At 42.9% G+C, this 16,389-nt stretch overlaps 1 protein-coding gene across 2 annotated transcripts in view; it reads left to right on the top strand.

Annotated features, from left to right (window-relative positions):
* LOC137435358 (serine/threonine-protein kinase MRCK alpha) overlaps positions 1 to 16,389 on the top strand; it is a 318,221-nt gene that overhangs the window by 241,094 nt on the left and 60,738 nt on the right. For both annotated transcript variants that reach the window (XM_068129069.2, XM_068129068.2), the window contains 3 exons: positions 6,645 to 6,750; positions 7,254 to 7,390; positions 10,623 to 10,762. In XM_068129069.2, the coding sequence (XP_067985170.1) occupies positions 6,645 to 6,750; positions 7,254 to 7,390; positions 10,623 to 10,762 (383 nt within the window). The remainder of the gene's footprint in view (positions 1 to 6,644; positions 6,751 to 7,253; positions 7,391 to 10,622; positions 10,763 to 16,389) is intronic.

Below are 16,389 nucleotides of genomic sequence, written 5' to 3'. Positions count from 1 at the left end.
GTTCATACTGCATTTTTGTAATGGGGCTTCTGTTTTCACAGGCTGTAACTGAGTCAGATTGCCTCTTATAATGTTGATTTTTATCCTGTCAGCTACAACTTAAAACAGTATTAACTATTAAAAAGTACCCAAACAGGGTGGTGGCAGACACCCCTGTTGGCAAGGACCCTTGCAACAAGTGCTGGTGTGGCACAGGGACAAGAAACGTTAACACCTGTACTTTAAAGGGGGAACCCAAACGCAAATGTTTTTTTTTTTTGAAAACCATTGATCACGGTCAAATTTGAAGGGTAATTTTTCTGATATTTATTTATTTATTTTTGCCAAAGTGTCAAAAATAGCCTGAAATTGTCCATTTCCCATTTTTGACAGGGACGTCACACCATGCTCTCACCTTGATCCAAATGGCATTTTACATAGAGAAACAGTGCATGTCGAGCTCGGATTCTGATACTGATTCCAACGTCATTAGTAACTCTGAAGGTTCTCAGTATGTTGAAACGGATCAGTTGGATTTTAAAAGAAACTATTGAAGACAAAATTAGTGTTAGAAACACTTTCGGAGGTATTGTAGATCTGTATCGTTTCGAACATTGTGTGAGCGATGCAGATGAAAACGCCGGTTGAATGTTCACAACTGATTGGTAGGTTGTTTTTTTTCCATTAAATTGACAGTTTATCAGGGATTTTCTAATAATTGATAAACAAAATCAGTTATATTTATCTCCAGAATAAATATGGCAAGGCCACGATGTATAACGGACTTAACACTTACACCGCCCAGGCACACAGTTAATGTGTGGGGGGGGGGGGGGGGGGGGGTGTTATGGGAAGGGGAGAGTGTGGGATGGTGGAGGTTATTGTTAGCTGGGGTGATGGTTGATGGGGGATTTTGGAGGGGGCAGGGAAAGGGTTTGGGATGGTGTGGGTGATGATTGATTGGGGATGGAGGGAAGGGTGTTGAGTGGTGTAAGTTAACTCCCTCATTTGTCAGGCCTATGCATCTCCTCTCCTTTAGAATGAAAATCAATTTTAAAATCATGTTTGTCCAGATGTTCGTGTGGGATGGTGGTGGGTATTGTTGGGCGATGGGGGATGGTGGAGTGGAGAGAGGGTGTTAGTTGGTCGTGGGTATTGTTAGCTCGGATGAAGGTTGTGGGGGTAATGGTGGAGGCGGTTTTGGGGTGGTCATGGCTATTGTTAGCTTGGGTTTTGGAGCTCTTCAGATGCGTAATGGCAAGGTGGCGTTGATGTTAATCATCACATCCAGTGAGATGTTTGGTCGCCGGCAGACCAACACAGGTGTTTGATTCACCACTCAAATCACCCGTGTCCATATGCTGGTAGCTCGGCAGAGATGGTGTTAGTTTCGAGCAACGGTTGTTTCTTCCTTTTAATAGTGGGGTGGCATCCTCTCTCAATCTTGGCAGAAAACCCCAAGATTTAGCAATCTCTCGTGTCATAACAGTGCTCTGTAAAATGTTCCGAACACAAAATGGAGTATTTTTAAGGCCTGTTCCACACTCGTGTATTTCAGACAAACGTTATCAAATTTCTGTCAACCCTCTGATCTTTCGGCCATTGGTGTAGCGTGAAACAATCTCAATTTATATTACTACAACCAATAAGGACGCATCGACCCGCCATGTTTGTAGAAATTGGAAAATTATTCGCTGTTTGAGTTGAATCGTTCCTTGATGTTATTTGTAGACAATGCGGGAGTGGTGCTCAGCTTCATGGTGCGACGTCACAGATTTATCGTGAAGAAGATTTCGACTTGTAATCGCAAAATTTCCCACTTTATAAATTGCAAATCGGAAAAAGGCACATATCTATTTTATGGGGTATCAAGGGATAGATTTAGCATTGAGGTGGTCTGATCATTTGTGTTCCCCCTAAAGCTTGGTCATTCGCAACGTTTCTACTGGATCGTCATCTGTCACATGGAGAACATACCCAGACGTATTTTACTTCACTTTTGGAGAGTTTGGGCTTTCTTCCTCGACCCATTGTCAACAGTAACAGTTTTGCATATCCTCCTCAGTCTTGCATATGCAGCACCTGATTAAACATGAAGTTGGGATGCAATCTGCCACATGGAGTAGCCTTCACGAGCTAAGACTTTGATTTATATATGCTTGTCATGTGATAGTTCCTTCTCGTGAGCCACACTATAATTATTCACATTACAATTCACCACACTATAATTCACCACAATAATTACCCTGTGCTCGCGAAGCTAAAAGCGGGGTTAAGCATTCAGGTACGTACGTGTCTGCATTTCAGTAAAGTGTGTGCCATGTCTGCATTTTAAAAATTCATTTTCTCAGCAACCGTTGGTCCGATTGACATGAAATTTTCGCCATAGGAGGGCCTCCTCCTGTATAATATTTTAGTGAATGTTATGACGTCATAGGTCACGTGGTACAGGCGCCATCTTGGAAAAATCGAAAAAAAGGTTGCACCTCTATATCTCCGAAACTGCTCAATGGGAAAAAAATGAAACATGGCTTATTGTCAAGTACTCCGCTTGGGAAATAGGATTTGTTAATGATGTCATCGGTACTTTAATTATGACGTCATAATTCGACAAGTACAACTCTTGATTCGATCAGTATGAATTTTTTCTCTGCAATTCTTGGTCTGATTGACACAAAATTTTCACCATAGGAGGGCCTCCTGTAGAATATTTCAATGATTATTATGATGTCATCGGTCACGTGTTACAGGCACCATTTTGGAAAAACTTCACACCTCTATATCTCTGAAACCACTCCATGGAAAAATTGAGACATGGCTCATTGTCACCGACTCCCCATGGGGAATAAGATATGTTAATGATGATGTCATCGGTGCCTTCGTTATGACGTCGTAATTCGACGAATACAACACTTATCCATGCGATCATTTTTTTTTTTTTTTCCCAGCAACTGTTGGTTTGATGGACACGGAATTTTCACCATAGGAGAGCCTCCTCCTTTTGAATATTTTAATGATAATCATAACGTCATAGGGCATGTGTTACAGGCGCCATCTTGAAAAAACAAAAAACGTTGCACCTCTATATCTCCAAAACCGCTCGATGGAAAAAATTGAAACGTGGCTCATTGTAAATAACTTTCGGTGTTGTTAATAGGTGTTGTTAACGATGTCATTGGTGCCATAATTATGACGTCATAATTCGACAGGGACAACGCTTTGTCTGATTAGTTTGAAATTTATTGAGCATGATCTATGCAACAATTATTTAGAGAATATAAATTTATGATGTCATCGCTCACGTGGTCTGGCAGCCATATTGGATCAAAAAAAAAAAGAAATGTTCAAAAACAGAAGAGTTGGCTCACACCAAGTTGACTGTGCACTGTGCAGGGTAACTATTGTCGTGCGTAGCCTCCGGTTAATACCAGAGGCTCGCGGATGGACCGAAAATGGCTTTAATTGTGGCGACGGCCAAACACGGACTCAACTATGGACACGGGAGGAAGAAGGAAAGTGGGAGCTGCGGTAAAAGCTTACCTGGAGCGCGCCGACGGCAGCTTCGATCCTGCAAGGAAATTAACTCGACACGGACACCAGCTTTTGAATGGAAGGAGAAAATAATACAAGGGTTTATTAAATAAAAGGACGGGACAGGGAAACGTGATATTAACTAAAACTCCTAAATTGGGATCCCACACACCAGACCTCAAACACAAACAGGGGACTGAATCACGAAAATAACACGTTCGTTATGTAGTGTACGTGGCGTGCGGTCTTATCTGGTCTCGTTGTCTTGCAGTGTAACACGGCCCCGCTCGTGTGCCACCAGGCCCCGCTCCAAGCCTCTCGCCGCTCACGAGGCCCGTGCACCAACCTCCAAAGCACCGAGCACCATGCGTCCAACGTCCCAAAAGCACCACACGGCCCAAAGCACCGCCAGCGATCTCCACACAAGGTCGATCTCCAGTCACGATCAGTCTGCCAGGACGAAGAGAGCATGCTGCGCCAGACGAAGCGCCGGATGTCCAAGAGGAAGGGCTGCGCAAACAAGAACCGGATGTGCTCTCTCAAAATGTCATTCGGCACGCACTGATATAACCTTGCCGGTGACGTCAGCCTTGGCGCGCTACCAACCAGCGACTTCCACCGAACCTTCCAGCTTCGCGCCTCTCACACTCGTTGGCTGGAGTTTCGCGCTTAGCGCGCTGACCAATCACAGGACCGTAGCGTGGTGATAGCGTGTAGCGTGGTCATAGCACGTGCTACTCGATGTTCCCAGGCCTGCCAGAGGTGTAGTTGGCGGCGGCCATCATCGGCGGTGTCTTGGCCTGGTTTCCTTTTGCCTGTTCTCTTCCGAAGTCCTTGTCAGGGAAGGGAATATTTAGTGTTGCGCTTGGGACCTAACTAAGTGTATACAGGTGTGCATTGCCATAAGGGACATGACCAGGTGTGACACACAGGGGCTTATTCTTAATCCCCAACTACTTAACACTCGAACATCCTGGTATGTTCACAGGTATACATCTTAACCTGACAAATCGCCAAAACACTCAGAACTTATTACAGGTATATTCCCTATCACGACAGTCGGATACCTACCTATGAACACAGATCTATCTGGCTCTAGATATTGCGCTACCCCCAGACATAACAGTATTCTATGAATATCATCTAGTTTTTTTAGCATTTATTCTTGTTAAATATATAAATGAACAGGGTTATAACTAATTAATTGGTATATATGGGAAAATTACATGCCGAGACCAGGAATCAAACCCAGGTTCTCTGGAAAACCATACCAGTGCCCTGCCATCTGAGCTATCTGGGTGACCCTGACTGAGGATGCAATTTTACAACACATATAATTGCCACTCTCTTTCCGTCAATGCTTCCGTGGCACTCGCTGCCAACCCTCGGAGCACCAACAGCTTCCGGGGCACTCGCTGCCAACCCTAGGAGCACCAACAGCTTCCGGGGCACTTGCTGTCAACCCTAGGAGCACCAACAGCCTACTCACTAGAGGGTCTTCCTCCAATGGGGGGGGACAAATCCATGTCTGCTATTACAAACACCACTGGGGGGGAGAAACACAATTAAATAAATAAACAGGATTATAACTAACTAGCAGAGTTACCCGGCGTTGCCTGGAAAATAAATAGTCATTCACGTATGTGTAGTGGGCTTTATATAGTCAGAGGAAGCCACGTCCCTTGGGCATGCCTTTAGTCTAAATCTGATGCATCCATGTTTTTTGTCATGAAAAGTTACCCCCATGGACCCCCTCTTCCCTCTCTAAGTCACTTCCTTAGGCTCTCCATGAGGCACAACCGAACAAACAGACATTCACAAATAGGGTTATAGATTATTTGACACATGTGGGAAAATTACATGCCCAGACCAGGAATTGAACCCAGGTCCTCTGGTGATGCATGTATGTTTATACTGTACTTGTATATTCTCTCTGCTGGCTTGCATACCGACAAATCACAGTATACGATCACATGACTGTCCATTGGAGCCTTTCACTTTTTTTATTTACATTTTATACCCTGTTTTTCCTGTTTCCATTCCATCGTGTGTGTGTGTGTGTTTGTGCGTGTGTGTGTGTGTGTGTGCACGTGCGTTTGTGTGTGTGCATGTGTGTGTGTGTTTTACATCATGGTCACTACTAGAATAGTGGCCGTGAGCTCATGTGCTGCACAAGGTTCCTTGCTGCAAGTTTCCCCAACAAAAATGGGGTGCCTGCCATGCATACACCGTGGTTATTGAATTGCAACCAGGAAATAAGATGCTAAATAAAATGTAACTTCTGGCTTTAGTACGCAGTTTATTAAAGACAGAACTATCAACTGTGAAAAGTTGTTGGAGCTGCTATTTTGCCATTTTGCCACCTGGAGTATCAGTCAGCCTATACAGACTTTAGAAGCCATTTTTATGGCAATGCGAGCCTACCAATTGGAAAGGAAATAAATCCATGAATGAGTTTCTGCCTCACTGTTTGTCTTGTTGAGAAACTTGTCTTTCTCAGAATGTGCGTATCGAGGTTTTCAAAGAAAAATAAAAGATTTTAAAAATCAGTTATAACAAAATTAAGGACATGTACTTTAGACCCAAGACTGTCAAACAAATCGATACACAAGTACCTTGGCCCTAAGGTCAAAGATTGTGGTCATAGAAGAACTCCTGCATTTTAGCCCTTATGGTCGGTCATACCATAAATATTTTCCATTTTGGAACCGCTGGCCAACACTATCGCAAAGTGGATTCCCCCAGAGTTGTGTTAGTAAGCTGTCCCTTGAGGGGGCTTATCCAATTGCACATCTTCACTGGAATGGTGACCATAAACCCATGGGCCACACTCGCACTTCCTTCAAGGGCCCTGTCAAAAGGCATGCCATGCACCCAACCTATATTAGCATCCATTAAACGGTCAACAATTATTTTAAATTGCAGCTAGGAAATAAGATATTAAGGTTAAAAATGAACTTCTGGATTTTGTAACTGTCTGTAAAACCTTATAGGGGAAGACATGCAACATTCATCGCCCTTGCAACAGAAGTGGAAGCAACTAATTGTTTGTTAATCTATTTCATTTGTGAAATTATTGATGATTGTGCTTTGTTGTTTCTGAATCATCGTATTTATTGAGATTTTTTCCACAGCCAAAGGCTCACTCACTTATGGTGAAAACATTCACAAGTCCTACAAAATGCAGCCAGTGCAGTTCTCTCATGGTTGGCTTGATGCGTCAAGGCTGTGCCTGCGAATGTACGTTTCCTGCTTCTTACAAATGTTGTGGTCATGTCTCATTATTCGTAATTCTACATGGGCCAGACAGACAGATTCGTAATTAAATGGAAAGTTTCTGCTTTGTTATTTACACAATAATACCCCCACACCCCTGGTCTTTTTATTTAGCATAATAATGCTGTTCCACTTTCAACTGATGTTTGAGGGTGGTTTCATACAAATATAATCAATTTTAAAGCATTTTCATTTGATTTGAAAGAAAATAGGGATTTTTCGTTCTCTGTTGCATGTGAAATTTCGTAATCCTCTCCCCTCCCCGCCCACATGCCAACACTACCACCTTTTTTCCCCATTCAATCTCTACTGGCATCTTTTAAGTGATAGGAATAATGGAATTCCCTGTGACTAAGTTCCTTTTGGGTGCATTTCTTTATTTTCTTTACGTAACCTTTACCTTCAAAATGGCTGTTCTGTAGAACTGTTCCTTGAAATGTCATTTACATCTACACCTTTACTTGCAGTGTGTGGGTTCTCTTCTCATGTGACATGTGCGGAAAAGGCTCCTCAAGTGTGTCCCATCCCACCTGACCAGGCACGCAAGCCTCATGGTATTGATCCTCAAAAAGGCATTGGCACAGCCTTTGAAGGCTACGTGCGGGTGAGTTTCCTTTGTCATAACTTGACCTTGATGTGAATCCTGGTATGTATGTATGTATGCATGCATGCATGCATGTATGTATGTATGTATGTGTGTATGTATGTATGTATATGTATGTATGTATGTATATGTATGTATGTGTATGCGTGCACGCTTGCATGTGCGTCTGGTTGCCCTGGCTGGTGTATTGGTAAAGTTTGCTGACTATCGGGTTACATACTTTGTGCGGGAGCGTTCCCGGCATTGCTCAGCAATGTGCCTCAGTTGCGTGTAAAAGCTGCAAGTTAGTGGCAGGGTCGTGTTTTGTCGAGTTGTCTGAGTGAAACAAAGGCGTTTTCCGTTTGTTTTTCTCATCGTATCCACTTTAAACCATCTACAGTATTCTACAAAAGTTTGGGTTATTTTCACTTTTGTGATGCTGTTCCCCATTAAACATTTGTGGGAAGTTAGAAGTGTGCAATATAGGTAGATAATAATTCAAAATTCTGTGAAAGTCAATTCAATATTGCAGATACCTTTATGTTGTTTTTAGGCCTGGCCTCGATGAGGACTACATCGAGCGTGCCTGAAGCCTTCTACATTAAAATAAAAAAAGTAATATAAAGCAGGAAGTTAACATTAATGTGAATTACAAGAAACCGCAATAAAAGTTGCAAATTAGTGAATATGTATTATTAACTTTCATTAGCTTTGTTCCCTTTCTTGAAAGTTCTGAGTGGGTTCAGAATGGTGCCATGGAAGCAACTTTCAACAGAACAGTGTGCGAAGATCCAAATTCTGCGAGAAGAAGGCCGACTTTGAATAAAATAGCAGCAAAGCTGAAGATCTCCTGCAATGGTGTGTAGTACATTTTGCAACACCTGAAAGAAACTGGCTCGGTAAAAGACAAGGCAAGAAAAGGCCAGCAAGACCCAGACGAACATCCACAAGACGGGGCAAGCACTTGAAGTTGCTCAGCTTGCATGATAGAAGGGAAATCAAGTCAGCAGCTAATGAAATGAGAACAGGCCTCAACATTAACATCCCATCCAGCACAGTGAACAGGGCTGGTTGCAGCAAGACTCCACTGTAGAGTTGCAGCAAATATACGACTGCTGAGCCCACAGAATAAGGTGAAAATAATGAGATTTGCAAGGTAACACCAAGATTGGGCAACTGAACAATGGAATCGGGTAGTCTGGTGTGGTGAATCGAAGTTTGAACTTTTTGAATCAAAGGGACACCAGTTCACATTCCAAAGACCTGGAGAAAGTTACGACACATAATGTTTGCAGGCTGCTGTGGTAAACACGGAGGAGGCTCTGTGACTGTCTGGGGTTGTATCTCAGCTTTTAGTGTAGAAAATCTTATGAAAGTCAATTGGAAGCAACCAAAAGAAGTACAAGCAGATACTGCAACACCATGCAGATCCTAATGCAAATCGTTTAATCAGAAGAGGATTCATTTTCCAACAAGATAATGATCTAAACCACATTTCCAATATAGTAAAACAATATTTGAAGAAAAGTGTACAGCTGTTGTGCTCAAAGCGTTAGAATGGCCAACCACCCTAGAGTCCGTACATGAGTCCCAACCGAGGCCATATATGATTACCTGGAAACAGAGAAGAATAAAAGGAGCCCAGCTTACGTTACAGAACTGTGGAATGTAATACAGGATATTTGGCACAATATTCCTCTAAGTGTGTCGGTCGTATACAGGAAGCATGGGTAAAAGAGTGATGGCACTCAAGAAGGCAAGGGGCAGACAAACACATGTATTGACTGATATTACAAAATGACACTGTTCTTGTTATTAGTCCCCTACCGGTGTACACCGGAGGGGACTATAGGTTTGCACGCCGTCCCTCCGTCCATCAGTCTGTCAGTCCGTCAGTCTGTCAGTCCGTCACGCAAAGAACAGTTTTCCGGACCTTTTTTCTAAACGCTTAAAGCTAAAGATTTCAAACTTGGCATATGGTTTCCTCATGATAAGTTACAGATCAAGTTCCAACTTCACGACGTTTCGATCATTTTTGACAAAGTTATGGCACTTTGAACTTTGGGAATTCTGATAATTCTGATGCTCCTTAACTCAGTGCCATTTTAAGTTTTAATTTCCTTTATATACCAATTTCTCTGCAATAATTGGACCGATTGAGATCAAATTTTCACCATAGGAGGGACTCGGTCTGTGGAATATTTTAATGGCAATTATGACGTCACAGGTCACGTGGTTCGGCCGCCATATTGTGTTTCGTGAAAACACGAAAACCCCTTTTTCTCTGCAACGGCTGAACAGATCGAGGCCAAACTTTGCAGGCAGAATCGCATGCCCATGACGAACAAAAAAGTCACCGAGCATGACATCATGCGTCACATGGTTTCAGAGTTATGACGTTTTTAAGCATGAACCTTTAAAACGGAGCTCCTCCCTCATTTTTGATCCAATCGAGGGGAAACCACAGATCTGTTCAGCGTGTCAATCTACTAAAATGTCCTTTTGGGAATTTGCGATAGGGCACGTGGTTTGGCAGATATCGTTAATTAAACGAAAATATTAAATTTAAAAAATGGATATCTCTTGTTTATTCTAGTTCTCCTCAAGCCGCACCGCGCGCTCTCAGCCTCGTCTTGTGAACGTCAACAGCGCGACAGCGCCCGCTTTCCGGAGGGGCGGAGCCAAGCCGAGCAACATATACACATACACATCGATCATTGATCGTGAACCGGAAAATATAATAAATTACTGATATTTAGCGACTCGAAAGGTTCTTTATCAACAACTTATTTTCTCGTGCTTCTGCTGACCTGTCTGCAAGGTGTATAAATCGAAGTTCCGAGTGCGAATCACAGGTGAGCCCGTCCTGAGGTAATTAGCGATTGGGAACGATTCAGAACCTGTGGATAAATAACCCTTGGTAATTTCCCCAACAGTTTTCCGGACGACAGACTGCCGGCAGGGGACATGTATTGCAGCGCAATACTCAGAATGCTCGTTTACTTAAGCAATTTGTTTCATGTGCGTTCATAAAGGCTGTTGATTTACAATAATAAACACGTATGACTGATCATGAACTCTCCTTCGTCAATCTATGATTGACCCTTTAATTTTACATCATTGTTTTTGAAATGCCTTTTGTAACCTTAATTGTTTTTATTGCACTTAAGTGATCACGACTTTGTGGTTTTTACTGTCTCTGAATTGCACTTCATGGTTTTCCATCATTGCATCATGTTTCAACCCATTGTAGATTCCCAAGCCAACTGGTGTGAAAAAGGGCTGGCAGCGCTCGTATGCCATAGTCTCAGACTTCAGACTCATGCTCTATGATGCGGCTGAAGGAAAGGGTGCCCAACCAAATGTTGGAGTTAGCCAAGTAATTGACATGAGGTTGGTGTTCTTTTTGACTTTCTTTAATTCGGCATTTTGTCTTGCATCAGCTTTACCTCTGAGCTTTGGCAAAGCTGGCTGTGCTTTTATCATCATTTGCAAAGTGATATTCCATTAAACACACATTCGATGAATGATAACATTTTACATGTGGTCAGTTCACTGTTGGAGGGGTACTCTTCAGGTAAGTTTATTTTGGCAAACAGAATGACTAATTGGTCCGTCAGCAAAGCGACAAACTTCCACGGGTAGGCTCCGCTAGTTATATATAGTAATACGTCTTAAAGCAGCAGGGAAAAATATATATATATATGTGTGTGTATATATATATATATATATGTGTGTGTGTGTGTGTGTGTGTGTGTGTGTGTGTGTGTGTGTGTGTGTGTGTGTGTGTGTGTGTGTGTGTGTGTGTGTGTGTGTGTGTGTGTGTGTGTGTGTGTGTGTGTGTGTGTATATGTGTGTGTGTGTGTGTATATATATATATATATATATATATATTTTTTTTTTTTGTTACGGACCCGCGGATAAGATGTTGATTTGCCGAGCGGATGGCGCCGCGGTCCTAACAGTTAACCCGATTCCTGAACGTTGGCCAAAATCGCGCCACAGATATTCAATATGGAAAAGACAAAAGTGACACGGATGTGAAGAAGACAGAAGTAGGGAATACGAATATAATTTATTTACTATTTACAACCAAAAGTAACCAAGGAAGAAGGAAGGATAATAAAATAATTTACAGAAGAACTCAGAGACACAGTGAAAATCGCTAGCTTATCTATCTATGCAGTCTTACTTAACCCAGGACAGAACAAACAAAACGGACTCACACGGGGAATTGCAGAGTGGATTGGCTGGAAGGAGGTGGGTGGGTGGCTGGAGGGGGAGGAAGGCACGGAGCTGGCTGGAGCTTGATCCCTCACGGGACGTCGGGCTGGACCTCGACGGCCGCCGATGCCACCGATCCTGTCGTGTGCGCGGGGTAACGGGTCGGAGCTGCTTTGTGGAGCCAACGCTGCTGGTGGGGGGTCTGGCGTGACGGGTTCTCTCTCCCTCTTTCACAAACTCCAGGACTCTTTCTCTCTTTCTTAGTCCAACCCAGTCCAACAACTTCCTCTCTTGCTTGGTCCAACTCTTAGTCCCACTCAGTCCAACTCTTAGTCCAACAACAACTTCTCTTGCTTTCGCGCGCGCTCTATATAGTGCCTCAGGCGATCAAGCCGCTGGTGTCCAGGACACGCCCATCGGTCAGCTCGCCTCGGCCCTGATTGGTCGGCACGGCCCTCTGGCTCCGCCCTTGATGACGATGGGCGGGCACGCCCAGGAGTCGGCAGCTCCTCCCCCTTCTTCTCCGCGCCGACCTCGTGGCGAATGGAGTCGCAGAGGGAACAGTTGGTAATTGCAGCAAAGTGGACGGCAGATGAAATGCAGCAAAGTGGACGGCAGATGAAATGCAGCAAAGTGGCTAAACCTGGCACTTGGAAGATGCCATGTCGGAGGGATCTACTTCATTTAATGCAGTGCAATGGAGTGTCAAATTAATGGAAGACAAATCCTTAGCCTAATACACATAATAAGGATATAACTACTGAACATGGATATATGGTGTCCTTCGTGTATGCTTTATGGAATTAACTACGGGAACGCCCTTTGACCTTAAAACAACACTGGAGTAAGGAGGGCGATATTTTTACAACTATTTACACAACAACAACAAAAAATAAAACCATTCTCATATCCACAACATATATATATATATATATATATATATATATATATATATATATATATATATATATATATATATATATATATATATATATATATATATATATATATACAGTGGTACCTCGGCTTACGAGTTTAATCCGTTCCGTGACGGAGCTCGTAAGCCAAATCGCTCGTAAGTCAAAGCAAATTTTCCCATTCAAATGCATTGAAATGCTATTAATCCGTTCCAGCCTCAAAAAAAAAACACCAATTTTTTTTGTTAGGTGCTTTTAAATAACAAAAATGTACTTTATAAATAACAAATAATGTATAAACAAGCACGACCTCGTATATACTGTACATAATACAAGAGAATGTAAAGAAATAAACTGGTTTTATTAAGCAGAGGAGAAGAGCATGCCAGGTGAGGTGTGCGTGTTGTCGACTTGGCGAGGCAGTACGATCGTACTCCTTCTACGATATGTACGATTTTGAAGCAGAAGGAGTCCATAAAGGCTATAACGCCAGCCAAGGGCGTTACGATTATTTCAAAGCTCCGGACCTCTATCCATGAAGATATGGAGAAGTTGTTGTTTGTGTGGTTGAAGGAGAAGCAGCTCGCAGGAGATACCGTGACCGAGAGCATCATGTGTTTGAAAAGATTGAAACTCGGATATCGAGCACGGACCACGAGGTGTTTTTTCTTTTTTCTTAATCTCGGTTTCAGTGAACTTTTGCTCTGTGCTCACGTGTACTGTACCTGTACCTGTAATGGTACGTCAGAGGATGGCACCTGTTGTCATCATATTAAGTGCAAGATGTTCTGCATCGTAAGTTGGTACACCGTGGTCTTTCGGCGGTGTTTAAGCCGGCCGTCTTGGCTTCTGTCACCATTGGCATTGAGTCTTTCGATGTAGGTAGGTCGTTGTGTGCCGGTGCCTTGGCCGAATTCCTTCATTGCTGCATTGTTAGCTCACCTGGTTTTTTATACCACATCTTTGGTTATCGGACCAGCGAATGACGTCATCTCCTCCAAAGTATGGCTTATTCTCACTTGTCTTGGACGATCTTCTACTTCTAGCCTTCCACCGTGCATTTGGTGTCCACTGTACTTACTGTACAGTGCCTGGTAAAATTGATGTAATGGGTTTTTGACCGTCAACGCCATGAACCGTCATGAACCGTCATGAACCGTCAACCGCCATGAACCGCCATGAACCGCTAACACTCAAAAGCCCATTTATCGCGCCTTATAAAGCAAAACGCAAACCGAAAGCCATGCCTCTCAAGCGAGGCGTGCTTCCGTGGTCACGTGATCCACAGGTGTAGCTCATTATACCCGCACGCGCGACACGCTTTGGCGGTCACGTGACCAGCCACTCTGGAGGCGGGGATCCCCGCCGATGACGTCACCGGCTGGAGCAAGGAGATTCCTCGCTCATGTATTTCGACGATTGCGTGTTTTATATCCAAGCAGAGATGCTTTCACGGCAAGATAACCGCGTGACCGGAACCGGAAGCCACAACCGGAAAATTCAAAAAAATAAATTTTTTGAGCTCGTACATCGGATCTCGGCTCGTATCCCAAAGCAACAAACCGCCCGAGCGACGGCTCGTATCCCGAAAAACTCGTACGTTGGGGCACTCGTAAGCCGAGGTACCACTGTATATATATATATATATATATATATATATATATATATATATATATATATATATATGTATGTATATATATATATGTGTACACGGAAGAAGCAAATTAATAACAACAACCACAGCCAACTACAAGAGTAGCAACAATAACTGCGTGTTATACATGAGATTACGACTGGCTCAATAGCGCAGTGGGCTGTTGACACGTAATCAATGGAGGTCCGTGGTTCGAGTCCCGTATTGTCAGAATTTTTCACACTTAGCCCCACGCAGGAATTTGATTCCTGCTTATAAAAATTGAGTTAATCTTCAATGCACTTCTGCATATACACACATACATACGCATATATATATACTTACGCTAACATTCGGGGTCTGCCGAGCAGGCACGTAAGACATCGGCCATTATAAAGCTCGCAGTGTTAAATGTGTAAAATTCTGAGGAGATTACGGCTGGCTCAATAGCGCAGTGGGCTGTTGATGCGTAATCAATGGAGGTCCGTGGTTCGAGTCCCGTATTGTCAGAATTTTTCACACAGCCCCCCGCAGGAATTTGATTCCTGTTTAGATGTATATATATATGTATATATATATATATATATATGTATATATATATATATATATATATGTATATGTATATATATATATATATATATATATATATATATATATATATATATATATATGTATATATATATATATATATGTATATATATATATATATATATATATATATATGTATATATATGTATATATATATATATATATGTATATATATATATATATATATATATATATATGTATATATATGTATGTATATATATGTATATATATATATATATATATATATATATATATATTTACATACATATACATACATACAGTGAAACCTTGACTTACGAGTGCACCAACTTACGAGTTTTCCGAGATACGAGCCGTCGCTCGGGCGGTTTTTTGCTTTGAGATGCGAGCCGAGATCTGAGTTACGAGCTTACGCCACCCGCCACCAGGTGGGTTCCGGTCACGTGGTTATCTTGCCGTGCAAGCATCTCTGCCATATATCGCTGCTGCTTTGTTTTCGCATTTTGGTTATTTTGGAAAATTTCTTAGTTTTAACCATGGGTCCTAAGAAATTGAGTGCCAAGGGCAGTACTGAGAAGAAGAAGAGGATGATGTGCTTGGATATAAAACACGCAATCGTCGAAAAACATGAGCGAGGTGTGCGTGTTGTCAACTTGGCGAGGCAGTACGATCGTAGTACTTCTACGATATGTACGATTTTGAAGCAGAAGGAGTCGATAAAGGCTATAACGCCAGCCAAGGGCGTTAAGATTATTTCAAAGCTCCGGACCTCTATCCATGAAGAGATGGAGAATTTTCGAAACATTTTGAAAGGGAGGAAGAAACAAACCTCGTTGGACAGGTTTTTATTGAAACGCCCTGCAAGTGAAAGCGAGGAAAGTGTGGCGAAAAGGGCAAAAGTTATCTCCTCCACCTCCGCCAGCATCTTCGTCTGATCTTCAAGGTAAATACACTGTAGCGCGATGCTGCGCGCGCTAATGCTTACGCAAGGAGCAAGCGGACAACGCGGTTCATACAAGTCTTTATTCAAACTGCAGCACTAAGCTGCTCAAGGCTGCGCGCCCCGTCTATATCCTGAGGCCACGCCTCTCTCCCCGGCGTGGCCCACCCCCACTTGGTGTGCGGGGTGATGTCACCACGTCAGTGCTTTCGTGTCCGCCACAACACTTAATAAAACCAGTTTATTTCTTTACATTGAAGGAGTCTGGACTCCAGCAGAATACGGATAAAAGGATGGCAAGGCACAAACTTGTCCGAGAAGATGTTTATTCGTAAAACCAACTCGGGAACACTAAAAAGCCCGTTTATCGGGCTGCCTTATAAAGAAAAACCCAAACCGAAACCGAAAGCCACGCCTCTCAAGCGAGACGTGCTTCGGTGGTCACGTGATCCACAGGTGTAGCTCATTATACCCGCATACGCGGGACGCTTTGGCGGTCACGTGACCAGCCACTCTGGCGCCGGGGATCCCCGCCGGTGACGTCACCGGCTGGAGCAAGGAGATTCTGATGCCGGTCTTGCTTGGGGGACCCATGGGTCACTACAACATTCTCTTTAATTATGAACAGTATATACGAGGTCGTGCTTGTTTATACATTATTTGTTATTTATAAAGTACATTTTTCTTATTTAAAAACACGTAACAAAAAAAATTGGTGTGGTTTTTTGGGGGCTGGAAC

The sequence above is a fragment of the Myxine glutinosa genome, chromosome 9 (assembly GCF_964187855.1).
Source record: "Myxine glutinosa chromosome 9, kmMyxGlut1.1, whole genome shotgun sequence".
Taxonomy (NCBI): Eukaryota; Metazoa; Chordata; class Myxini; order Myxiniformes; family Myxinidae; genus Myxine; species Myxine glutinosa.
Note: the sequence above shows the minus strand (reverse complement) of the source record. Positions and strands in the feature narration are given on the sequence as shown.